General features: G+C 43.7%; 1 protein-coding gene across 3 annotated transcripts; it reads right to left on the bottom strand.

Annotated features, from left to right (window-relative positions):
* Window positions 1-869: 869 nt before the first annotated feature.
* TYMP (thymidine phosphorylase) lies at window positions 870-23,562 on the bottom strand. 3 transcript variants are annotated; one of them, XM_076065377.1, is made up of 10 exons: window positions 23,150-23,562; window positions 13,945-14,071; window positions 11,118-11,320; window positions 10,169-10,267; window positions 8,234-8,363; window positions 8,003-8,121; window positions 6,372-6,534; window positions 5,095-5,319; window positions 2,950-3,090; window positions 870-1,768 (listed from the first exon to the last, which is right to left on the bottom strand). In XM_076065377.1, exons 1-10 carry the CDS (start codon window positions 23,207-23,209, stop codon window positions 1,626-1,628), a joined length of 1,410 nt encoding a protein of 469 aa, XP_075921492.1. In that variant the 5' UTR covers window positions 23,210-23,562; the 3' UTR covers window positions 870-1,625. The 3 variants fall into 3 exon arrangements, with proteins under 3 accessions (XP_075921492.1, XP_032804972.2, XP_075921493.1); XM_032949081.2 differs by lacking the exon at window positions 23,150-23,562 and adding an exon at window positions 22,317-22,609; XM_076065378.1 differs by lacking the exon at window positions 23,150-23,562 and adding an exon at window positions 15,736-15,805.
* Between the last annotated feature and the right edge of the window lie 3,078 nt (window positions 23,563-26,640).

The raw sequence follows: 26,640 nt of genomic DNA, 5'->3' as shown, positions 1-26,640 counted from the left end.
AATAAAGGCAAACTGGCACAAGTTAAAGAGGCAATTTATTACTGGTGGTTAGATCTGGAATAAAACATTGAGAATCAGAGCCTCAACGGCAGCCACAAAAAATCTAGTCGAAGCACTATGTAGGCAATATGCGTTTCATATAATACACATGAGTCAAAGGGCTGTGGAAAGACAAGACATACACCCTTGGTTCTGCATGACAGTGCTCCAGTTCACACTGCCAAGATTTACAAAGGATGGTGTCAAGGAATTCCACGTTTAAGGAACTCCTGCATCCTGCCCCTTCTCCAGGCTTGGTATCCAGTGGCTCTCACCCGTTACCCAAAATGGAAGGAGCATTTGCGTGGAAAGCATTTTGACGATGATGAGCTGAATGAGGTAATGCAGAGGAACCTGAATGAGCGGAAATAAATCGTATTTATGGAGGTATTCAAATGCTTCAGAGACAATAGCGCACTGAGAACGGTTGTTTAAACGCGCTTTATGAATTTAAACAATTATATGAAGAATAGATTTTGTAAAAATCTGAATGTGTTGAATATTTAATGTGGTTCTTATAAGTATATGTACTTGGTATATATGTTCGTCTCATTTTTCAACAACTATCATATACTGTTGTTACATCACTCAATCATTTTCTCTTGAGTGTAAAAGTATTTGCTCTTTAACCTGACCAAGAGCAATTTACACAAACTGTTGCATCCGTTACAGATTTTACGGATAGGCCCACATCCCACTTTTGAACATTCAAGTGGAAAGGCGAAGTTAACTTTTTTTTTAGAACAATATTGTTGACTAGCATGTCACATCGACAAAGCAAGGTTACTCTTGAAGTGTCTTCCTTGTGTGGTAAATACACAACAAAGTCATTCACGTTATAAGTTACAGCTTTATTTCACTGTCATATATATATTCGATCATACCTCGTAAAAGGGAATCATTGTTGGCAGTGGAATCTCATTGTAAATGTAGGTGTGGTGAGATCACCGCCCATGGCAGTCTTAAATGATTAACATGTATGATTAGCACATAGGTTTTTTCACAGTCACTCATAATTCAAGTGTAGTGTTCTTCCACGTTGAGCCGCTGCATGTCGAGCATTATATCTCCCGAGCTTTCACTATGCACTCCTGCGAGCATCTTCTCTGAAGAAGCTGCTCTGAAGATGCCTGCGGTAATGTGTGGTGAAAGTAAATTTTTAACTCAATGCAGTGTTTATACATCATCATCATCTGCTACAATGCTTGTACCACCCATATAAACCATATAAACATGTCACCTGTGACTTTATAAATCTTACAACTCTACCTTGACCACTCTGAGGTATGTCAATAAGATTGTCCAGTACATTAGACGGTAATAAAAACTTTACGGGAGTGGAGTGGTAGCACACTGTGGTTAATGCACTGCTCTATGACCCTGGTGACTTACGTTCCATTCAAAGCCACGGTTAACATCAGTGGCAAGTGAGATCTCCACTGCCGCAGGCACCCCCTTTGCTTCTCCAAATAAAGCGCATAATTTTCGAAAAATTCGTTCAAAGCCATATTTAATGCCATAGGCTGCATAGCAAAACAATATAGACCCAGCTAAGCAAGACCACCTCCTGCCACCTGCTCTCAGCCTCATGACGATGCTGAAATGATGTCAGTGATGAGTGTGATAGGAGCACAAGGGACGGGTCCGATGTCCAATGACTCCTGTAGAGCAGCAACGTGCTCGCCTGCAAGCTCTGCCTCCTCGTGAAACACACGAATCCACTTCTCACCTGGAACACGGGGAGAGGCGGCATGAGCTTCTGTTTAATGCATGATGCATAGATTGTGTTTAAACGACGACCATCACATATATCATTGTGCGGTCGTTGTCACTCGACCATTCCCTCATTTGTAATTGAACAAGGTAGAAATGTTGGCACAACATTGGCACAACATTTCTCCTTGGCGAGCTGAGTTTGATTCCCGGTGAGCAATAAAACAATACTTATTTAGCAAATAAAGCCACAACTCAGTCCAAAAACTTTTTTTTAGGAGGGCCCTGCTATATTGGGATGTTTGACCAACTCCAATGTCATTGTTATGGGCCTGCTCTCCCTTCACCAACCGGTACTGACCTGCGTGGTAAATATGTTCAAACAACTCCCATGACAAAACAACAAGGCATGGGAGGGCATTCATCCAGCAGTGGCATGACAAAGGATTACGTAATAGATTTAAAATATATATTTTTTATTGATCGTAAGACTTAGTTTTCGGATTTATGTTCCGAAGTTGAATTCAATTATTTAAGATCACGTATTTTAATGATACCTTTTTACTCAAGTTTCATCCCAATTGTGCCGTCGGAATTCTGTCACGTGACAAAGTATACATTTGCACCTCACACAGCAGTGCAGCTATTTCTGTGAGAACAGCCCATGGAAGCGGACATCACAGAGCTACATCCAAGTTCTCTTTTAAGTAATCTCTTGGTCGACACATGATGGCAACAGCACTTTCCCAGCCACTCAACATTTGAGAGCAATGTTCATCACATTTTCCCGTCCGCACAGCAGCTAACCATCAAGCCTCTATGCTAAAAAGACGACCACTGCATCGCGTGCTTTGAGATATGCTTCTGTGGCCGTCTGGAATGCTCTTCCTTCCGATTTTAAGAAGCCCACTGGAGCCATGCAATTTTAAAATCTAGATTGAAAACTCGTTTTTTTAGAATTGCTTATTGCGGGTTAGTTTGTCGTCATTCTCCCGCACACCTCCGATTAGCACGGTTGGCCTACATACTGTGCGAAAGAAGTTCAACATACATACACATGACAGTCAAACTGATATTCAATTCTCAGAGTTGGAATGTATTCAAAATGTGGTGCAGCATCCAAACTCAAAAAATGTTTAACACGTGTTAAAACGTCACGTCGGGGGCAGGCATGCACGGGCACGTGGGCGGTGTCACCTCGGGTGAGGCGGTGTCCGACGGGGGCGAGGATCTGGACGCCGACGCTGTGGTTTACCGGGTCGCCCACCTGACTACGTCCCACTCCCAGCTTCTGCAAAACTATGGCCAAGGCCATTGCATCTATCGATTGGACAAACCCTGGAAGGAAGAAGAAAAGACATCCATTTTAGTTGTTTTCACCGGCAAGCAATTTTTGGCACTCTTGAATTTTTTTTACAAGAGGCCCTCTATTTAAAGCTTTCGTGACTGCAAGGATTCATCTTCTTTGGTTCTTTCGGTAAAGTCACGTAGAATGAGAATAAAATAATAAAATAAAATAAGACAATAAAATTCTCACGACGTTTCGGCCACAACACAAGTAGCCTTCTTCAGGTGACGTAACAAAACTCTCGGGACGACAGTGCTTCAATACATTGGAGCTCTGTGCTTGTGTTGTGGCCGAAACGTCGTGAGAATTTTATTGTCTTATTTTATTATTTTATTCTCATTCTACGTGACTTTACCGAAAGAACCAAAGAAGAAGAGGCCCTCTGTTGTGGCTGAGAGAAGGAAAAATCCTTTTCAATATTGTGAGTTAAAAACAACGATTACTATTACACGTCCTCTACGCTTTGTCCATCTCGTCTGCAGGTCGTCCTTTATTTGAGTTGGGTTTATATTTGGCCTTTCAATTGTTTAGATTTTCTTTAACTTCAAAGAGTTAATTCATTATACTTTTCACTTAACTGTGGTTTAATAACATTTGTACTATATATACTCTTGGGTCTTTCGGTTAAGTCACGTAAATAAAAAAGTAATAGATCACAATGTTTCGATCGCAACACAAGCAATCGTCTTCAGGTGGGACATGAAAGTTCAAGATTCTGCATTGCTGGTTACTACCGTGCCACTTGTCCCATTGTGGGGGGCTTTGTTATTCGTTTAAAGTACAAGGGGGGACGGAGCATGTCGCGGCAGCAGCTATGAGTAAAACTAGGTTTTAGTACGCATGCTAAACCTCGTTTCTCGAGCCAGCAGTCGACTCACTTTACATTCTGACCCGCCCCCTACTGGAGGACATCTATGAAACATATCTTTAGAGCTCATCGGATTCGTCCAGCACAAATAACTATTCTCATTCTGATACTGCGGCAGTAAATTCACTCTAAACTGCTGGGAAGAGGGGGAAAATGCATTGTATATTTTTTTATAGATAATAATGTTGTCTTTACGTGGGGCAGAGTTACACACCAGTGAACAGTGCATGTTGATGACGGCCTTCATCAACGAGCATTAACATGAGTTTAACACGGAGGCATTCGAGACCAATATCGTCCACATTAGATTTTTTTTTGGGGTTAGACCGCGTGAATATAAAAACGTGTCGTTAAACCCGCCACCACCCGACACAGCCAATTAGCAAGGTTTGTCACGTAAACTAAACATGCCAATTCGCCTGATGCAGCTCGTTGTAATTGCTGGTGATACGTTGTACTCGGATTGTAAACGCTGTGGCTTTGCTCTCCAACACACCAGTGTGCCGTACTAGTATACTACACTATACACTACACTGCTATACACTACACTATACACTACTATACAATACACTATACACTACTATACACTACACTATACGCTAGTGCTGTACTAGTAACGAATTGGCATGTTTTATTTACGAACACATGCTTACTGACAAACCTCTGTAAATTGGCTGTGTCGGGTGGTGACAGGTTTAACGACACATTTATATATTTACGCGAGCCAACTAAAAAAAACCTGTATTGTGGATTAACATGGGTGTTGAAACATTGCTTCATGATTGTGCACTTTGCTAAACTTGCCTCTTTTCTTGGTAGTCGTAACACAATAATATTAGATCAAGCTTATGGCCAAATCACCCAGGATATGCCCAATTTCGTCAGATCTTCGAAAGCTAAGTTGGGTTTTAGCCTGCATAGTGTTTGGATGAGCGATCACCATGCATCATTTAGGGGTTATAGGCTGCTGTGGGGCTATTTTGTGGGCAGTAGAGGATATTTCAGCAACATCCATTGTATGCTCCCTGCTTTCTACAACCCACGCTGATGAGCAGGGCGAAGCTTGGCTAAATAACCCCCAAGGCCCGCGCGGTGTAGTGGAACAGAATGCAACATTTCGTTTTACCATCTTGATCCACTGACAAATACGTGGAGTACTTGGCTGGCTTCATTGTCCCAGAAAAATCAGAATCCCTGCAAAGCCTGCGAGCGACGCCTGCCTCGACACCCTGCGCCGTCAACATCGCCTCGAACTTGGCCAGGGCAGAGCCATCGAGCAGCACGCTCCTGATCTGTTCCTCGCCCTCTTCAGCCGACCCCACCTTGCCGATCGCGTTCAGCAGCAGGCCACCTGTCCAGAAAAAAACAAAGGGGCCGTCCATAAATGACGTCACGCGATTTGGACGATTTTTGACCCCCCCCCCCTCCTCCCTCCTCCTCGTCACACGGCGTCACAAAAAGTCAGACCTCCCCCCCCCCTCAAATATGACGTCACAAAGCTCTGCCCCCCCCCCCAAAAAAAAATGAAAAATGCTTCAAATCGCTTTGAACTATTGTCATTGTAGTGCCTATTTAACGTGGCGCTGCACTCTGATGTTGTAAGAGAAAATATTTATTAAAAAGTCTATTTAACTAAGTAGAACGTGTTGGCTATATTCATTTAAAGTTGCGCATTTTCATGTGACGTCACATTTCTCAAACCCACCCCCCCCTTCGTCACACTTCGTCACAAATGACTGACCCCCCCCACCTCCCCCCTAGGTGCGTGACGTCATTTATGGACGGCCCCTTATCGAGCCTATTCCCATCTCTTCCACGAAGTTCTTAAGTCGGTTGTCTCCTTTTTTTAAAAAGCTGTTTATATAAAGACTCAGACGTTTTGTCGGCTGCTGGTTGAGGCCTACTTGAGCCATGCGGCTCTTCTGCACGCACGGCCACAGCCCAAGACTGTCGGTAACCGCGGCAGTTACAGCGGGCATTGCAGGGAGGCGATGAGCAAACTAACGGGAGCAAATACATTATTGAGGCATCATTCCTTGATGGAGGTATTTCATTTCTACGTTGATGGTTATAGTAAACAGGTCTGATAATTGCGTTATGTAATTTGGTCATGCTTTGTAAATGATATCCACAGTTTTTTTTTCCATCTGGTCCAGGAGCTTTTCCCCTTTTTCTCAGTTACGTTATCTGGTTATTTTTCGATAGTCAAACAAATATCGAATACGAATACAATAAAGCCCAGTCCACAGAGTTCATTCAGAGACATGCCATAAAAACTCAAGTGATAGTGCTTACTGCCTAACCACAACCAAACGCTGTTAACATTGCAAGCAGGCAACAATATGAGCAGCTCAAGATTGGGAATATGCTATAAATAAGTCAGGAGGATGTGAGCGCTCTCACCTTGCTTGGTGACCAGTTGTACCAAATCAGCTGGACCTTTGCCCTGCATGCATTCCACAGACTCCATCACCTCCAGGGAATTGCCAACCCGGAGTCCGATGGGATTATCCATCTTACTCAGCACGGCAATTGTGCGAATACCACATTGTGTCCCCACCTCGACCTGTGATTGGGATAGAAATGTATTGCTTTATGTATGCATGTTTAATTTCTTTCGCACCGTACGTAGCCAACCGTGTTAATCGGAGGTGTGGGGGAGGGACAACAAAGGAAATACAAAAAGCTGTTCTCGGGAAATGAGTTTTAAATCTAGATTTAAAAGTGCATAGCTCCAGTGGCTTCTGAATATCGGAAGGAAGAAGTGCATCTGAAAGCGCGTGATGCAGTGACCGTCTTTGCTCGATGGGCAGCCAAAAGCATCATATATACAGATAAGAAACTGGCGAGATCATATTTCAAAGTGGATTGTTAGTGGTGAAAATAGTAACAACCTCACCAAAAGTAAGTTGTTAGTTTTGATCAAACCACTGAGTGGGTAAATTGTTACATATCTATGACGGATGACTGAAAACATTCTGCATTCTGTATGTCAAATTACCCATTATGCTTGCCATAAAGTTCTATTCATTAGCAAATATTTGATACTATATTAACTGAACTGCAGTGATACAGATAAAAATGACGAGATAGTCAAATTTGATAGGCCCTGATATAGTGCTGACAAATGTCATCCAAATATGACAAGTCCATATGAATTTTCACCATTGACAAAGGGTGATGTTGAATAACCCCTTGAGAGTTGAATACTCGTGGGAAGCCCCTTCGGTTTCAGTTGTTCCATGCACACAATGCTCCCCAATGGTGCGTGGCTATCCATTGTATGCTTAGGAAATCGGGCAGTCACGCACATGTATATTGTTAATGATAGCAGCGCGAGGGCCAATAAGCAAAATGATCAGGTCAAAAGTCCAATTGAGTAATTTCGACCTCGCTCATATGCGCTACATATTTACACAACGCGGTTGGCTATGTAAGGTGCAAAAGAAGTTCACTGTACATACATAGTGGAGCAGCCTATAGAGGAGTTATCTGGCCATCGTTTATATACGGATAAACCACTTGTATAACAGATAAGACAATGGCAATGAATAATATACATCAGTGCCGGAGTAAGCTAGCGTGGGGCCTGTAGCATATGATATAAAGGGGCCCTAAATAAAAAAGACGTAAATATTAAAAACACAATTTTTTTACTTGAATAGTAAAGTAATTGTATTTTTTCATTTGCTATACAGCCATATAATACGACAAATCGCTAACCTTAAACACCCAGTAGTTCATAAAAGTTGAAGGCAGCATAGTACTATAGTAATAGAGCAAGTGCAGAATCACTGAACCGGAATTGATAGCTTGAAAGCATTTAGCGCGGGGCCCTTGAAAGTGAGGGGCCCGTAGCTACTACACATGTAGCTACTTTTGCTACTAGGATAATCCGGCACTGATCTACATCAAGTATTTTATTCTAACACAAGTCACTTTAATGTTATTAAAGTAGTTTATTGAGTTGGAAGGTGATAAATATAAAACAGGTAATAAATGCCATTTATTTTCTGTTTGTGTGGCGTTGGTACCATTGATATGGCAAGTTCCCGAGCGGAAGCTTCACTCTTGTAGAAAGCAGCTTTTCCAAATTTCACATCCAGGACCAAGGCAGATAGGTTCTCGCATGCTTTTTTAGAAATTATAGATCCTACAGACGGCAGGGACAGGAATATTAGTTTACACAATGTAAGCATACCGTATATCGTTTCTCAGTTTCTGTTAGAATAATGCATGTGCATTGTTGTTGTGATGTTCGATACCAGTCACGAGTGGGATGCTGTCCACTGTTGATGTCACATCACGGATCCCGTACAGTACTCTGTCTGCAGGAACCAGACTCTCTGTCTGCCCCACAATGCAGCAGCCCACCGTCTCCAAGATATGCAGAATCTAGAGTCAATGAGGCCAGAAAATGTTCCATGAAAACAGTGCAGAGGTTTGCAAAGAATTTAGAAAGTAATAAGGGAGGTACTGTATTTAAACATAATTGCAGTATGATTGTTGCCATTACTGTAAGTGATGGAAATGTTTTTTATAAATTATATTTATAACAATGTAGTAAGCTCAGGGGGCCTCGTTAAGTCATTAACTGGCAGAATTTTAAGAAAACAGATGATCCTACAACTAACCTTGAATATGTTATTCAAATATTGTATGTTATCACCATTGTAGCTAAATCGTGCTACTACGTGGATCAAGATACACACAAAAAAGTAAATATTCTTCTGTAGTATCCACAGAAGAACTTTGCATAACATCCGGGTAAGTTTTACATATAATTTTTTACAATCTTAACCTTATCGGTGCTGCTTTGCACCCAATACTTTGTGTATGTGATGCGCTCCTACGGGCCTTGTATTTTTTCTGCTGGTTGTTGATGCACGACCTTGCCATTTCGAGAGTTGACCATGTACAGTTGTTTTTGGGTTGTTTGGTTGTAACCAGATTGCAACCACATTTCTACTGTGCAACGAGATCCCCATCGAAAATGAGCATGGGGTTAACTGTGCCAAAATAAACCAAACCAAGCCAAATGTCAAGTTATGGCCAGGAAGATAAAACCCACAGAACTACACCTCCAAGTGTTTATTCAATTGTCATGCGTATTAAACAACGTTTTCATTTATACTGTACATGTGTGGTTATTTTCAAAAGCCGTCTTGCCAAGTATGCAATCCATTTTGGTTTAGCAGGCACTGCGTATTTACGCATGCATGTATGTTGAACTTCTTTCGCACCGTACATAGCCAACCGTGTTAATCGGAGGTGCGGGGGGAAAGACAACAAACTAAACACAAACAGCAGTTCCAAAGAAATGAGTTTTCAATCTGGACTGCGTGCAGTGCCAGAATCGGTATCTCCACAACTGTGCAACATTAAACCACTATGAGTTCCCATTTCACTCGTATTATTGCATGCGCGTGGAAGACTAAAGACAAAAACATGCTGTGTGTCACGACGACACTTTTAATCTAGCAAATATAAAAAAAACTTACGTAGCAGTAGCTTATTTCCCAACAAGTGATGCTGCCATGGTGTAGTGGTTAGCACACTGGACTTGTAAAAGCCAGAGGTCACTGGTTCAGTTAATTATCCAGCCGCAGAAGGCTCAACAATGGAAACCTTTGTCCTGCCAGCAGTGTAAATAGCTACAATACGGATTAATTGATCAGCAGGTTGTGTTTGGTGGGAACGAGTGTGGGTACTTTCACCTCTTCCGAGGCATCTGGCCATCGTGGAAAAGTAGACTAAATACCCTCTAGCGCTCACACTCATCTAGGCTTTTCCACCAGCAGTTGGTGTGAGAAAAGCAAATAATCGCAGGGCTGACCCTTTAGATTTTACCTCAATGTTATATATATTATTTCACCAGGTAAGGCCCTCTGAGCTATATAGCTCTTTTTTGGAAGCGATTTGGCCACAAATGATAGCCCAATTAAGTGACTTATCATGTGGAATTTTATAGCAACCAAATACTCTCGAAGCGTGTTTCTAAATGTGGAGGGAAAAACGGGAGGACCCAGAGAAAAATCCACGCGACCACGGGGAGAACATACAAACTCGAAATATCCAGTGGGCGACAGGGTCAGGATCGAACCCACGACCTCCTGCATGCCAGGCGAGGAAGTTAACATCTCCTAGCCACCGCGGCGACTCAATCACTTGCACAGGGCCTCTGCCGTGGTCACATTCACCTGTTGCTGACTTTGCTGCACACAGAACCCTGGGATGGACTCGAGCTTGTCAAGCGTGCCCCCCGTGTGGGCCAGCCCTCGCCCGCTGATCATCGGCACCTGTTCACGCGGCATCCCAGGTAGTGTGCGATGAGCGAGTTTTAAACATCCCCGCGAAGCACGGTCAGTGGGCCTTTATGTTACTGTACACTGGGTGTCAAATATGCAATTCATGGCACAAAGTAATTGTTACATTTTATAAAGTTAGTAACGTGCTTTGGAACACTAAAGACGTGTGACACAAAGTATAAAATATAGGGTGGGACTGGTGGCGCAGTGGTTCCCACACTGCTGATATAACGGGTGAGGGATATCTGAATTAGTTCTGGGATTGATAAAGGGCTGTATATGATAACGTTTAGTTTATTACACTATTCTTTCAACATACTGAGACAGCCCTACTTTGCTGAATAGTAACGAGCAGAGACACAACTTTGTAAAAATTTGACCTTAGACATGGTCCGCTAAACTCTTTTCCGTTTCTGATGATGTACGTGTACGTCATCAGAAACGTGTACGTCATCAGAAATGTACGTGTACGTCATCAGTTTTTCTTCTGATTATTTATGTGTACGTCGTCAAAATGAGACCGAAAGAAAAAATAAATAAAAATTACTTCATCTGTACTGAGGCTCCCACAAGGCCATGTGGGTGGGCGTGTGGCACAGTTTGGCGTCAGCCATCATAGAGGGCGGTCATGTCGCTACAGTTCTTTGCGGTGGGTACAATGTCTTTAAAAACGGCGCCGCAGTGCCTCTCGAAATAAAATTAACGCCGAGCCACTTGCGCGTTCCGAGAGTTAGAGGTGAACGGGACACGCACCCTACAACTTGCAGACGTCTCTTGAATGGGGAAAAAGTAAACACGCAGAGTGGCACACACGAGGACGCGTGAAAGTGACTGCACAAACCTTGCATCCGCAGGCGGCGAGCGCCGGCGCGAGGGACAGGCTCACTTTGTCACCGACCCCACCGGTGGAATGTTTGTCCACCACCAGCCCGTGCCACTCCTTGGGCCACGGCAGGCGTTCCCCTGAGCTCAGCATGGCGCGCGTCAGCACCGCGGTCTCACTCGCGTTCATCCCTTGCAGCCGTATCGCCATGAGCATCGCTCCTGCGCGCGGTAAAAGAAGGACGGACAATTTGTGCCGTTTTTTTACCGGCCAAAAAAATATATATTTACAGTGAGGGAAAAAAGTATTCTGATCCCCTGCTGATTTTGTACGTTTGCCCACTGACAATGAAATGATCAGTCTATAAATTTAATGGTAGGTTTATTTGAATAGTGAGAGACAGAATAACAACAAAAAATCCAGAAAAACGCATGTCAAAAATGTTATAAATTGATTTGCATTTTAATGAGGGAAATAAGTATTTGACCCCTCTGCAAAACATGACTTAGTACTTGGTGGCAAAACCCTTGTTGGCAATCACAGAGGTCAGACGTTTCTTGTAGTTGGCCACCAGGTTTGCACACATCTCAGGAGGGATTTTGTCCCACTCCTCTTTGCAGATCTTCTCCAAATCATTAAAGTTTCGAGGCTGACGTTTGGGAACTCGAACCTTCAGCTCCCTCTACAGATTTTCTGTGGGATTAAGGTCTGGAGACTGGCTAGGCCACTCCAGGACCTTAATGTGCTTCTTCTTGAGCCACTCCTTTGTTGCCTTGGCTGTGTGTTTTGGGTCATTGTAATGCTGGAATACCCATCCACGACCCATTTTCAATGCCCTGGCTGAGGGAAGGAGGTTCTCGCCCAAGATTTGACGGTACATGGCCCCGTCCATCGTCCCTTTGATGCGGTGAAGTTGTCCTGTTCCCTTAGCAGAAAAACACCCCCAAAGCATAATGTTTCCACCTCCATGTTTGACGGTGGGGATGGTGTTCTTGGGGTCATAGGCAGCATTCCTCCTCCTCCAAACACGGCGAGTTGAGTTGATGCCAAAGAGCTCCATTTTGGTCTCATCTGACCACAACACTTTCCACCCAGTCGTCCTCTGAATCATTCAGATGTTCATTGGCAAACTTCAGACGGGCATGTATATATGCTTTCTTGAGCAGGGGGACCTTGCGGGCGCTGCAGGATTTCAGTCCTTCACGGCGTAGTGTGTTACCAATTGTTTTCTTGGTGACTATGGTCCCAGCTGCCTTGAGATCATTGACAAGATCCTCCCGTGTAGTTCTGGGCTGATTCCTTACCGTTCACATGATCATTGCAACTCCACGAGGTGAGATCTTGCATGGAGCCCCAGGCCGAGGGAGATTGGCAGTTCTTTTGTGTTTCTTCCATTTGCGAATAATCGCACCAACTGTTGTCACCTTCTCACCAAGCTGCTTGGCAATGGTCGTGTAGCCCATTCCAGCCTTATGTAGGTCTACAATCTTGTCCCTGACATCCTTGGAGAGCTCTTTGGTCTTGGCCATGGTGGAGAGTTTGGAATCTGATTGATTGATTGATTGCTTCTGTGGACAGGTGTCTTTTATACAGGTAACAAGCTGAAATTAGGAGCACTCCCTTTAAGAGTGTGCTCCTAATCTCAGCTCGTTACCTGTATAAAAGACACCTGGGAGCCAGAAATCTTTCTGATTGAGAGGGGGTCAAATACTTATTTCCCTCATTAAAATGCAAATAAATGTATAACATTTTTGACATGCGTTTTTCTGGATTTTTGTTGTTGTTATTTTGTCTCTCACTGTTCAAATAAACCTACTATTAAAATTATAGACTGATCATTTCTTTGTCAGTGGGCAAACGTACAAAATCAGTAGGGGATCAAATTATTTTTTTCCCTCACTGTACACACTCAAATACTGTGATAGTAATTCGGCACAGTTGGTGCTCATGGCCATAGTTATGAGGCGATCGGACAAGGTGCCAGGTTTTACAGATAGGCAAAGTCTGCCAGCAGGGGGTGGTGTCGCAATGTCGGCTTCCCAATTAAGTAATTTTGCAAGTTGTTTTTATTAAACGTTGCAAATTTAACATCCACTGCGAAGCAGACGGTGTGATCCTCTGGTTAACGCACCCGCAGTATCAACTACAACCACCTTCATCAGGCGATTTTCCAGAATCGCCCCATTGCCTTAACCACCAGCGAAACGTCGTTACTCAAATTGTAAGTGCTGTGGGTCTACTCTCCAACGCAGCGACGTGCTGCAGTCGTGACTAATTGGCACGTTTTCTTTACGTGACAAACCTTGCTAATTGGATGTGTCGGGTGGTGATGGGTTCGCGACACATTTATATTTACGTGATCAAACCCCAACCACCTTTATTATGGGTACGAAAGAAGTTCAACAAACATACAGCAGAATCCCTTTTAGCGACGGTAATTGATTCCACGAAACCGGTCGTTAAGCGATTTGGTCGTTAAGCGAGTATAGGAAGTACACGTTAAAGGCTTAATATGTTCCGATAGCATTGAAAGTTATCCTTTTTTACCCAAAAAAACGTACTTTATAATATTTAAACAATGGATATTAACACATAAATATACTAACAACATTATAAACACATAATATTAAAAGAAACATGGTTAATCAATGCATCACATAATATTTACTGTACCCACGACAGCCCGTCGTTAAGAGGGGAAATGGTCGTTAAGTGAACACATTGGGCTCTATGGAGGCCCGTCGTTAAGCGATTAGTCGTTAACAGAGGTGACCGTCAACAGGGGTTCTACCGCATGTACACATGTCACCGCCACCATACATGAGTGGTGACTCTGCTCACGTACCGATTTGGCTCTCCTGTATGGTCCCCTTCGCCACTCCTTGAACAAAGAACTCGATGTCCGCGTCCTTCAGGACACCGCCGTCCCGTTTAATGCGGATAATCTCGGGGATCTGAGGAGCCGCAGCCATCTGCAAGCAACGAGGGAGTTAGCACTTGATCTCATGCTGGGCGCGCGTATTATTTGAGTTCTCATTTATATTGAGGTTATAATAAAAACACCGGTTGAAATGAAAATGATGTTACAAGTCATAATCGTACCCCCCACTCTTCAACCTCCCCCCCCCCTCCATTAATTTGGAGCTACAGAGAAAATACATATATTGGAAAGTATATTTTAGCAGCCCTTTACAAACATCTCATACAAGCATAATTTAGTCTCATAAAAAGTTAATGATTATTTTGCAGCAAGTTTGGTGACAAAAGTACATAGCTCAGATAAAAATAAAAACTGTCGGAAGAGAAGTAATGGATCGTGGCATCGGCAGGATCTTGAGAGATAGCTATGATGTAGGGAGCGGACTTTATACAGCATTGGATAGACCAGAGCTGACGTTTAAGCAAAAAGGCTAGCTGCATTTAGATAACAGAATTAGTTTTTAATCGGAGTTAACCCCGAAACCGATATTGACTTTCGGTCGTCGAACCGAAGATCTATTTTTAGAATATAACGCTAGTGCTACGTCTATATCTGCCTACCAGCCGGTCAGTCGGCGCTAGGCAATCCTATGCGATAGGCTGCAAACACACACACACACGTCAGCAGCAGCAGCTTGAGAGCGAGGTTACAGCTGTAGAGGTGTTAACCACGCACTGTTCGGTAACCTGCATTGCTACCAGGTATCAAGGGGGCACTGCAGCGTTACCTCGGGGTACATAACGGTTGGGGTCAGACGAGGTGAAGTGGATCGTAGCCACAGTTTAGGGAGAACCAATCAGCCAGTTCCACGTGGGAATGTGTGATTGGTTATACCTGGCCACGAACGAGTATAAGAAGGGTGACCCAACAGAGCTCGGGGAGTTCTCTCCCTACACGAAGACTGAAGCCCGGGCTGAAGACTAGCCAGGACCCTGAACCAGCCTTCCAGCCCTTTTGAGGGCTAAGGCTCGGCATACCCAGTGGTCAGGACCCACCGGGCCAGCGGTGGGTCAGATAGCCTCCCCTAGGTCCAAGCCGGAGGACTCTAGGCTAGGATAGCGGTAGACGTGTAAGTCCCGCCAAGTCCGGAGGCTGTACCTCCTTAGGTATCAAGGAGGTTAGCGGTAGACGTGCAAGTCCCACCAAGCTAGGAGGTTAGCGGTAGACGTGAAAGTCCCGCCAAGCTAGGAGGTTAGCGGTAGACGTGCAAGTCCCGCCAAACTATGAGGCTGTACCTCCCTAGGGTATCGGGTGAGGGGACCGAATATCCCTCTTGTGTGTGTTAAGGATTGCGTAAGGAACAGTTACAATGAACAGAGTGTGCCTCCTAAGAAGTTTACTCGTCTTTACAACACTACACAGCCACAACCATGGTCTGCTAATGTCAACAGGTGGCAGTCTGCATCTGCATCCGTGGATGGAGTCTCTTTGGCAGGACGACAACAAAGTGCCTCTGCTGTCTTCCCAGCTGCCTGCCCGCCTTGGCTTTTGTGTGTTGCGTTCGCTTAAGTCTACACGTGTGTTGATACCGAGATTCGAAGTCTGACAATATTGATATTCAGTTAGTTAATAGTTCCGTAGCGAATTAGTGATAACGAAATTACGAATCTTGAGTGGAGTAGCAGATTAAAGTGAATAAACGGAGCAGTTAATCACCGTGAAGAATGTCGAAACATGCGGTGTGGGATGACTTCACGAAAGTCGATTATGATCAAAGCAAGAAGCAGCAACCTGCTGGGCGAGAATGCGGAAAAACTGTTGTTTCTTAACTACAATATTCGTTTGTTTGGATATAATTACTAAGTAAGTAACACCTAAAGATTTGATATTTAGCGACTCTTACTGCATGCTCTGAATGATTAGTTCTAGATTTATTTTTAATTAAAGTATTGCATCATGACATATTTCATAAATCTTGTGTTCGGTAACTTCGGTTATGTACCTTTCTGTTTCGGTCTCGGTCCAAAGTGAAGTTTAACTTTCGGTTTCGGCCGAAAGTCAATGTTTAACTTTCAATGTTTAAGTTAACCAGAAATTCAGTTTCGGTCGGTCTCTAGCGTCGGTATTCTTTAACATTTCACTTTAAAACAAGTGTAAATTACGTTGCTCACTGATAACTTGGAGAAGTTTGATTTTTTTGACATCCTCACCACATTGACCCCACAAATGTTTCGACACAACGTAGGAAAGAGTGTACGACCAACGCAATATACTGTAAAAAAATCATGATTATTAGTGTTGCTTGTTTAAAGAATACACAATTACGAATTGAAAAAAAACACGCGTTAAGTCGTTTCACATGGTACAAATGTCATTCATATGTCCTCCAAGTAATAAAAGAAAGTGACTCCTCTACTTACGAACATTCGACTTATGAACTTTCAGAGATATGAACAAACCTGTCCATACTAGCTTTCTTTGCACGTCCAAGGACGGGTGTAATATTGCAGTAAATCAGAAATATTGAATATAAAAATTGTTCAGCTTATGATTATTAATGAGGGGCGGGGGGGGTTGCCCATGTGGAGTGACGTCACCCGCCAATTATTATTGGGGAGGGGTGCGGCATGTGGAGTGACGTCACCCCTTCATGGTTATTGTGGAGGGGTGTGGCATGTGGAGTGACGTCACCCGCTCATGATTATTAATGAGGGGAGGGGTGCGGCATGTGGAGTGCGTGACCTTGTGCGTTCGTGTAAATTTCCACGCGGGCATGAATATTAATGAAGGGGGGGAGGTGCTCTTTTGCAGTGACGTCAGGCACGGATGTAGCACTGTTCTGCGTAGATGTATTTTTTACCGTCACTTTCTATAAAGAAACGTATTTTAAGCGACTTTGCGTAATAAATTATTTAATTCAGCTCGACCTTCCTCTGCGTTAGCGTAAAAATCCACCCACTCATGAATATTAATGAGGGGGGTGGGCCTCATGTGGAGTGACGTCACGCGGGGGGTTGGCCTCATGTGGAGTGACGTCACGCGCGGGACGGACAGACATTTCTGGGTGATTATAGGTAATGTCCAGTTCCAGCTGTTCACGATGTTATTGCTTATTACAAGTTAATTCATGAAGAGAAGAAGAGAACATCTCTTGATACGTTTTTCAAGAGGGTAGAGAGGAAACACGAGCATCAAAGGGAATTAGCATCTACATCTGCAGAAGATGAAGAACCAGTGGCATCTACTTCTGCAGAACATGAAGAACCAGTGGCATCTACATCTGCAGAAAATTAAGAACCAGTGGCATCTATTTCTTTGGAACATGAAGAACCAGTGGCATCTACATTTGCAGAACATGAACAACCAGTGGCATCTACATTTGCAGAACATGAAGAACCAGAGGCATCTACATCTGCAGAACATGAAGAACCAGTGGCATCTATTTCTGCAGAACATGAAGAACCAGAGGCATCTACAACTACAGGAGATTATACAACTTTTAAAGCCAATCCCCGTGTTTAGTGTAAACGCCGTACAACATGTTTGGAATCGACAGGAGTAAAAATTGGACTTACGAACATACTTCTCAAACCTAGCTCGTTCGTAAGTAGAGGAGTCCCTGTACACATTTCATCCGGGGTGTATCCGGAAATCAATTCTGCACCCGGCACACCACATTCAGTACACATCTCGATGTGGCTGCGTTTGCTACCACGCGTGCAACTTATTCCAGGAAAAAAAAAGTTGTCGTGAGAAATTTAGCCTCTATCAAAGAATCGCCAAACTGCAACTGTGGTGAAGCCCAAATCATCAAACGCATCGCCGCCGAGTTCGCCATCCACGCACGCACGCACGCTGGCGATATCGCTGTAGTCCACACAGGGTCTACCGCTGCCTTGGATTGGATTGATGAGGGCCTGCCCATGCCATGGGGAAGTGGAGAGCATAGACGTGGGAGCATCGAAGCGCAGCACAACAATGCATTTTTTTTGCTGCACTTTCCTCTGCCCTTCACAGTGTAGCAACAGCCTCGAAGACGAAGACGCCTACGGGAATGTGCTGCACTCTCTGTACACGGTGGTCAGCTACCCGAGAAATAATCGTGGCTCAACTTCTGCTTTTCCCCCCTCCCGAGATCTGAGAAGATTGAGCGCCTCATGGGCGTGAAGAATGCTGACATACATTACAAATTGTTACAGAATTTGAAATGCGGACGAAACGCAAGTAATTTAGGACGGTATAAGTATCTTCTTGTAAAATGGTATGACAGGAGTAGAGTGAATTATATGTGTGTGTTAAATTCCCCGCTGGGTTAGAGTAACACATGCACGAGAGAGCAGTGTCGCCTATTGCTGTTATTACATTACAACATGCCTGGCCAGCGTGAAAGAGGAAGTCAAAGGGACCATCCAGATTCTAGAAGCTGGAGGCGAGCTCCCTCAATACACAAGCTGGGAGGCCCTTTCGCCAGCAGTGGCGTGAACAGGAAATTGCAGGGCTGCGCATTATTTATTTACCTTGTTATAAACTATTTGAGAATTTAGAACTGGAAAAAATATATATAACGGACTTAGTTTTCAATTTCCAATTATTGTTTATATATACACACACACGCGTGACATGCTGTGCAATAAACTTTACCATGTAGTGAGGACATACGGTACAGTGGTGGGGATTAACACAATTCATGATGAACAAATTCTGCCTGGCGATGGAGGAAGACTTCTACAACTCAGGAGGTAACACAACACACAAGGCCTTTCATCCCATCAAGAAAACAGCTTTATAATAGTTTGTAACAAATGTACTGTAACTGAAATATACTTGTTGAATGGGGTGATGAATACAGTACGTGGAATTAAAATGAGAAAGAGGAACACATGTGCGATGTGAACATTCCAAAGTACATTACATCGTTCAAATTGTTAAGAAAAGTGTGGTTTGGGCAGGACAAGTCTTGGGCTTGACACGTCTTGGCTAGGAGGGCCGACGGCCAAGCATAATGACAGTGACTCATTCCAGGAATACAGAACTCCTATTATCCGCGACCCTATTAGCTGCGACTCCTATTATCCGTGACAGCTGTAACGTTCGAGAAAACTAACACTGTTGTCCGCATTTCTTTCTACTTTCCGCAACCATCTGCCAATTTACTCATTTTGCAAAGCGAAGCTGCTTCTTCGTACTCACGATTGATCGCGGATAAGAGGAGTCATGCCGAAAATTCACTTCCAATTCCCGCAGGTTATCCGCGATTTTTTTTGTTAAAGAAAGCGCGCTGCGTCCAAAGCGAGTGTCACTGTTGTAACTGTTGGAACTCGCTTTGATTGCGAGACAACACGGATAAGACAAAGATCTCCCGTACAGCCTTCAGTTTATTTCAGTTTATTTATTTTGGTATAGCCCTGTGAGCCATTCGGCTCTTGAATCGGATGCTAACCACAACAAACAAAAAAACACGAACAAGAAAAACATCTTAAAGTGACTATGTGATTGTGCAAACAGAAAATCCATGAAAAAAAAGACCAGCAAAATATTCCTGACAAAAGCACCATACACCAACGCTGTGTGCAAAAAAATCCCAGACTGTTGCGGCAAGACCTGGTAGCGAGTAAACATGAAGGTCGGAACGGCACACGAGGGGGTGGGTGGCCAACACCACGCCCGGCCGCCTTTGTCTCCCTAGTGGCGATGTTTACACGCCACACCAGGTACTCATTTGAGGCCGAGTCGACCTAGGGGAGGCCCAAGACCGGTTCAGATAAACATCACTGGTGGTTGGCCGTGAGCGGGAATCGAACCCGGGTCGCCAGGTTCGTAGCGCACCATAGCGCTAACCGCTACACTATCGCTCCCCCAGTTCCAAGAAGACACTTGCATCGAGAGGGGGAGATGCTCACAGAGACACGACAATTGCACAGAGAAAGAGACGGGAGAGACAGGGAAACACTCCTTTCTGTGTGCCGGGCTTGGGCAGGACACAGAACACGCGTAGAAGAGACTCCCGTACTGCAAAACACATGAGCAAGCAGGAATAGTGCAGTAAATGAATGATTAATTAATGATATTATCCGCCATCGGATAAGAGGAATACAATTCGCGGCTGCTAAGACGGAGTTATTTCATAAAACGTCTGAGATGTTCAGCCAGCGAGGAGATGGAGGCTGAGTCATCAACGTTGCTGTGCAGGTGGATTGTTTCATTTCGAAGTGCATGGCAGATGTGGCCGTCGTGTTAACCAAAACAATGGAATTGACTACTTGACTGCCCCGGTCACCAGTGCCAGACAGACCATGGAGCATGTAACCCAACAAACAACGCGTGCCCACGGATAATAAACCAGCGACATACGTACACCAAACCTCAAGAGAGGCTATCGAATGGCTTGATTACAGTGAGCGAAAAAAGTATAGTATTTGATCCCCTGCTGATTTTGTACGTTTGCCCACTGACAAAGAAATGATCAGCCTATAATTTTAATGGTAGGTTTATTTGAACAGTGAGACAGAATAACAACAAGAAAATCCAGAAAAACGCATGTCAAAAATGTTATAAAATGATTTGCATTTAATGAGGGAAATAAGTATTTGACCCCCTCTCAATCAGAAAGATTTCTGGCTCCCAGGTGTCTTTTATACAGGTAACGAGCTGAGATTAGGAGCACACTCTTAAAGGGAGTGCTCCTAATCTCAGCTTGTTACCAATATAAAAAGACACCTGTCCGCAGTAGCAATCAATCAATCAGATTCCAAACTCTCCACCATGGTCAAGACCAAAGAGCTCTCCAAGGATGTCAGGGACAAGATTGTAGACCTACACAAGGCTGGAATGGGCTACACGACCATTGCCAAGCAGCTTGGTGAGAAGGTGACAACAGTTGGTGCGATTATTTGCAAATGGAAGAAACACAAAAGAACTGTCAATCTCCCTCGGCCTGGGGCTCCATGCAAGATCTCACCTCGTGGAGTTGCAATGATCATGAGAACGGTGAGGAATCAGCCCAGAACTACACGGGAGGATCTTGTCAATGATCTCAAGGCAGCTGGGACCATAGTCACCAAGAAAACAATTGGTAACACTACGCCGTGAAGGACTGAACTCCTGCAGCGCCCGCAAGGTCCCCCTGCTCAAGAAAGCACATATACATGCCCGTCTGAAGTTTGCCAATGAACATCTGAATGATTCAGAGGACAACTGGGTGAAAGTGTTGTGGTCAGATGAGACCAAAATGGAGCTCTTTGGCATCAACTCAACTCGCCATATTTGGAGGAGGAATGCTGCCTATAACCCCAAGAACACCATCCCCACCGTCAAACATGGAGGTGGAAACATTATGCTTTGGGGGTGTTTTTCTGCTAAGGGGACAGGACAACTTCACCGCATCAAAGGGACGATGGATGGGGCCATGTACCGTCAAATCTTGGGTGAGAACCTCCTTCCCTCGGCCAGGGCATTGAAAATGGGTAGTGGATGGGTATTCCAGCATGACAATGACCCAAAACACACGGCCAAGGCAACAAAGGAGTGGCTCAAGAAGAAGCAGATTAAGGTCCGGGAGTGGCCTATCTAGTTTCCAGATCTTAATCCCATAGAAAATCTGTGGAGGGAGCTGAAGGTTCGAGTTGCCAAACGTCAGCCTCGAAACCTGAATGACTTGGAGAAGATCTGCGAAGAGGAGTGGGACAAAATCCCTCCTGAGATGTGTGCAAACTTGGTGGCCAACTACAAGAAACGTCTGACCTCTGTGATTGCCAACAAGGGTTTTGCCACCAAGTACTAAGTCATGTTTTGCAGAGGGGTCAAATACTTATTTCCCTCATTAAAATGCAAATCAATTTATAACATTTTTGACATGCGTTTTTCTGGATTTTGTTGTTATTCTGTCTCTCACTGTTCAAATAAACCTACCATTAAAATTATAGGCTGATCATTTCTTTGTCAGTGGGCAAACGTACAAAATCAGCAGGGGATCAAATACTTTTTTCCCTCACTGCACCTCGCTATGTACACGGTTGCCCAGAAGTATTGTGACCCCCCCCCCCCCGGCTTTTTTGCCTTTCGCTCATTCATTTCCGTTTTTGCACCCATCGGCATGCAACGATTATTATGTTTTAGAGAATTAAGTGGGGGAGGTCACGAGACATCTGGATCACCCTGCACACAATAAATCTTGCCAACCACACTTTCCGTTTCGAAAGAAGCCCGTTGCATCGCTGCACCCGTGACCAGATGTCCGACGGTTCAGGCAGCCCTTCATCCAGCAGTCGATGGATCATGGCGATGATGGTAAAACTCACCTCTTCGGTGTCGTGGTGGTCAGCAGTTGAGAGGACAAGCTTCTGGGAGTCGAGTTGTAAGTTAAAGGTTAACCGCACTTCTCCGCAGAGCACCCAGCGCTTGGAGAAAGCGGAAGGGAGGCGTTTTTTTGGGTGTCCTCACTGAACAAAAACGCCCTTTGGCCGACCAATTCGCGTCCCAGCAAACTACGCGCAGCCAAAAACAGAAATAGCAGCGATGTGGGCGCATTTTTCTTTGACTTTGCGATTTGTAATCGCTGTGGTCAAAGCCATGTCCAAATACCGTAACACCCTCTCCCCTACCCCCCAGATCTGCTCTAAAAACCGCGTCTCTCAAACGCGCTGGTGTTCAGCCAGCCACATCTGACATTCCCTTTTCATTGGTTGTTGTTGTTTCAATTCCCGAGCACTCACTGCTCGACGATTTGGAATTTCCCTGCCCATCGCCTCTCCCCATCGAAGTGCTTAAACAGCCTTGCTCAATGCGAGAAAAGGTGTGAATTAACTCTTGTTTGAACCTATTGTTTTTATTATCTGTTGTAACTTGGACAGCGCTGTTTGTCGCTTGGCCATTAATTTTGTCGCGTGGGTTATTTTGAGCTTGTTGTACTCCAGCAAATGTTGTTACATATTTTTGTCGTTTCGGCAGCTAAGCAGCGTTGAACCCGTGTATATGTTGGATGGATAACCACCATGCGTACATGCATCACGTTGTTTGTCATCAGGCCGCTTAAAGTGTTGTGGACAGCGGGGGAGAGTTGTGTACAATTCCATTGTTACTACACTTCGACTAAACGTCCAATGCTGCCCGGCTTCACCAACCCTGCACTTACCAGCGTGGCAAAGTATGGCCAAATAAGCGCCACACGGCGTGTGGTCGAGGTGATGATCATGCAGCAGTGGATAGACACTGGCTGACGACGACGACGCACGTGCTCCTACTCTCGTAATCAGCCAGCGTGCATCCACTGCGGGATGAAGTTGCCCACGTCCCCACGCCGCCTAACCCCTCTCGCCACGACAGCGCTCTGCATCGGAGCGATTCGTCTCGCTCCTGCTCATGAGTTTGCGTCTCATCATCGCAGCTGCGTCTCTGCGGGGGTGGTGATTCCTTCTCGTCTCTTGTTTCGAAATTTCGTCAGCAGCCGCATCCGTTAACAGTCTTTCCTACCTTCTCACCGAAGACGCTGTATATTCCCTGCCTAAGCCAAGCTCATTGTTGTGAACAGTCCGTGTCCAATGTGCGTTTGCTCACAGATTCCCCCGTGGTTTTTTTTTAAATGGATTGTTGTTACACTGCATATCAGGGCAACCCTAACTCGTTCAGCAACACCGTAGCATGCATTGGCAATGACAAAGGGCATATATCGGAAACTATTGTTTTGTCAACATACAGGTTCTACCAGTGAATGCATTCACCCCTTTTAAAAATATGTATACAGTATCCATACCTCTGAACCCCTTATCAGTGCTGCCTACCATATTACAGACCAATTCAGACCTTATAGATCACCCCGTGCCTTATACAACTCAAAGTTCATCCTTCAAAGTCTCATTCACAAGGGAGAATCACAAACAGATAGACAAAAACATTGGTTTTACTCAATTCCCCTGTACAAGAACACGGGTAAAACGTATGGGTTGACAGGTATGAGTATCGATTGCAATCTACCGGAATAATATCTTGAGTTGTACGATATCTTCATCAACAGTGTGTGTCCCGGGCGTGGAGTTGACACGTCGCTGCATAGAGAACGATGTTTTACTGGTAGGAACGAAGTTGTAAACTGAGTGTACCAGCCTGCAATAGATTAATGTGTCCGTCCGTCCGTCCCCTTTCAATACTTTAACGAAGTGAAATCTCGTGCTGTTGGGTGTAAAATCAGCAATAGACAGAGGCAGAGACTTGATATGTCTTATTGCACCCAACATTTGGACGTAACAATGTCATAAAATTGCGCAAAATTCCAATGTTCTTACGAGCCCACCCTGCAGGGACCTGTTTCGCTCAAAATGCGTTGTGGATATTCAGTGGCGCGACAAAGCAATGCTCCACGTGCAACTTGTCAGGGCGCCTTTCGCGATGACGTGCCAAGGCGCCTTGCGTGAAAATAAGAGAAAAGTATAAAAGGAAGGAATAACCTCAGGGGGAAATAAAGAGCCAAAGAGGAACGACGTTTGGCGTGATTAGGAAAAGAAAAAAAACGGTTTAGAAAAGTTGGGGACCTGAAACTTTGCCTGTATGATATAATTTTACTTTTTAAGGCCATCTGTTATTGACGGATGTGTTAAGATTGTTGTGTTGCATAGTATATTGCAGTGCATTGCAGTATTATAATTAGGGTTATATATAACCAGTAACGTAATGCAGAATTAATATGAATATATTACTGGTATTTTCCAACGAGGGCTTGTAATGTAATGCATGTATAACCGTTAGTGTTGAAAACCGCATTTATATTAAACTCACGTGAATGTTATTCTATGTTTGTAATGGTATTCTATCTTTCCAATACACCGGTGTGCTGAACAAGTAACCAATTGGTATGTTTTGTTTACGTGACAAACCTTACGAATTGGCTGTTGGGTGGCGGCGAGTTTAACGACACATAATTACGCGATCTCACCCGAAAACCTCTAATATGGATCTTTGTTATATTATGTTTTCTGCCACAATGTCACCCTTGCCTTTTTTAGAGAGGTGTGGATCCTGAATACTGTACATTCTTTAAAAAGTTTACTTTGTTTCCTGAAACGTATGCTCTCCTTGACGTCTCTTTAAGTGTACCACTGGGTATATTTTGACTTAAAACTTTCGTGGCTGCAGGAATTAATATTCTTGGTTCTTTCGGTAAAGTCACGTAGATAGAAAATAAAAAAAATACAATTAAAATATTCATTAAAAAATATTTTAATGTTCTTTCTATCTACGTGACTTTACCGAAAGAACCAAGAATATGAAAAAAAATTCATTCAAATATTTATATTTATTCATTTTTTTACTTTAAGTTTATTTTTTATATACGTGACTTAACCGAAAAAAACAAGAAAACTGGGTATATGTTACACTTTCAACGTTAACCTTTATAATGCTGATTGAATTCCGTAAGTGTCCATGTTTACGATCGTGTCGTTCACCTCTACAAATATATACTTTAAAATATAATTCATTGCTGTGGTTCGTGTTACAAAACCTTGATACGTCGTGTTGAATTTGACCGATGATTTGTTACCAAAGGACGTTGTATGTGAAAGATTGTATTATCCGTTCAAACAGGGTATTATTATTTCAACAAATATTTTATGGGATTAAGAGTCTTTGGCAAGAAAGACATAGGTTACGTACAAGAAGAATAAGAACACACGTATAACATTAGCACAGGAAAAAAAATGCAACTTAAAATATAAAGCACAAATTACGTTTCTTCACAGGGGATTATGCCAAAAAGAATATCTGCAAAACCTAACTTAGTACAGGTATCATAAAGACATTTGAAATTATTAAAAAAAAACCAATTATAGTAGAACTGCATAATTCGTAAACAACAGTGGTGTTTAATCCCCGCCTCAAGGCACGTGTATTGCCTCTGGCTTTCGTTGCTCTTAATATACTTCTACGTTTCTCCTCCCCTTGGCCAACACTTGATTTATTGTGATGTATTGTGCCATAATTACTTTGTAAAAAAAAAGGTCTCTTTAGAAATGTAATTTATTATTGACACCTGTCTGCACTATTATAAACGTGGGATTGGTAAATTGTTTAGTCGACACTAATCCACACATTTCTCGATTGTAATTATTAACCGCACAAAGAAGCAATGGTAAACACGGTTACCGCAATAGAATACGTCTCACCACTTCCAGCGAAATTACTATTTTTATCTGCACGTTTGCATGGATAACGGTATGCGTGATGGATGTACTTTTGGGAGACCACTTTAGTATCCAATCGTGGTCGTCATAAAATGCGTGTGTAAACATGGCAACATTGCAGTGTGAATTGGCTACCGCTTTCAGTTTACGTATTCCTCTTACACGTGGCTATGAATAGTAATTAATAAAAAAGGCTGTGCATGTATAATATGTGCAAGTACTAGCTGGTTGAAAAGTACTTGGATTGTTTATACGGGCATTGTGTTCACTGTTGAACTGCCAATCATCCAGCAGTGGATAAATACTGCCTGATGATAATGATGACAACACAGAACGGGTTTGAGAATACAAAACGTGCGAGCATGTATTACTAACGCAGTGTATACATGTTAAGGGTGGCTGGTGGAAAGTCAAAATGTATGTGCCCTGCCGAATGAATTAGTAAGGGCCA

The sequence above is a fragment of the Petromyzon marinus genome, chromosome 7, assembly GCF_048934315.1.
Source record: "Petromyzon marinus isolate PM22_M1 ecotype Great Lakes invasive population chromosome 7, UKy_Petmar_22M1.pri1.0, whole genome shotgun sequence".
Lineage (NCBI taxonomy): Eukaryota > Metazoa > Chordata > Hyperoartia > Petromyzontiformes > Petromyzontidae > Petromyzon > Petromyzon marinus.
Note: the sequence above shows the minus strand (reverse complement) of the source record. Positions and strands in the feature narration are given on the sequence as shown.

Coding starts and splice junctions, on each gene's coding strand:
- TYMP (XM_076065377.1), bottom strand. CDS start 23,209: ATGATCATCACCTCGACCACACGCCGTGTGGCGCTTATTTGGCCATAC. Junction 11,321..13,944: donor CATACAGGAGAGCCAAATCG/GTACGTGAGCAG, acceptor TACCGCGCGCAG/GAGCGATGCTCATGGCGATA. Junction 5,320..6,371: donor ACAACTGGTCACCAAGCAAG/GTGAGAGCGCTC, acceptor TTTTCTGGACAG/GTGGCCTGCTGCTGAACGCG.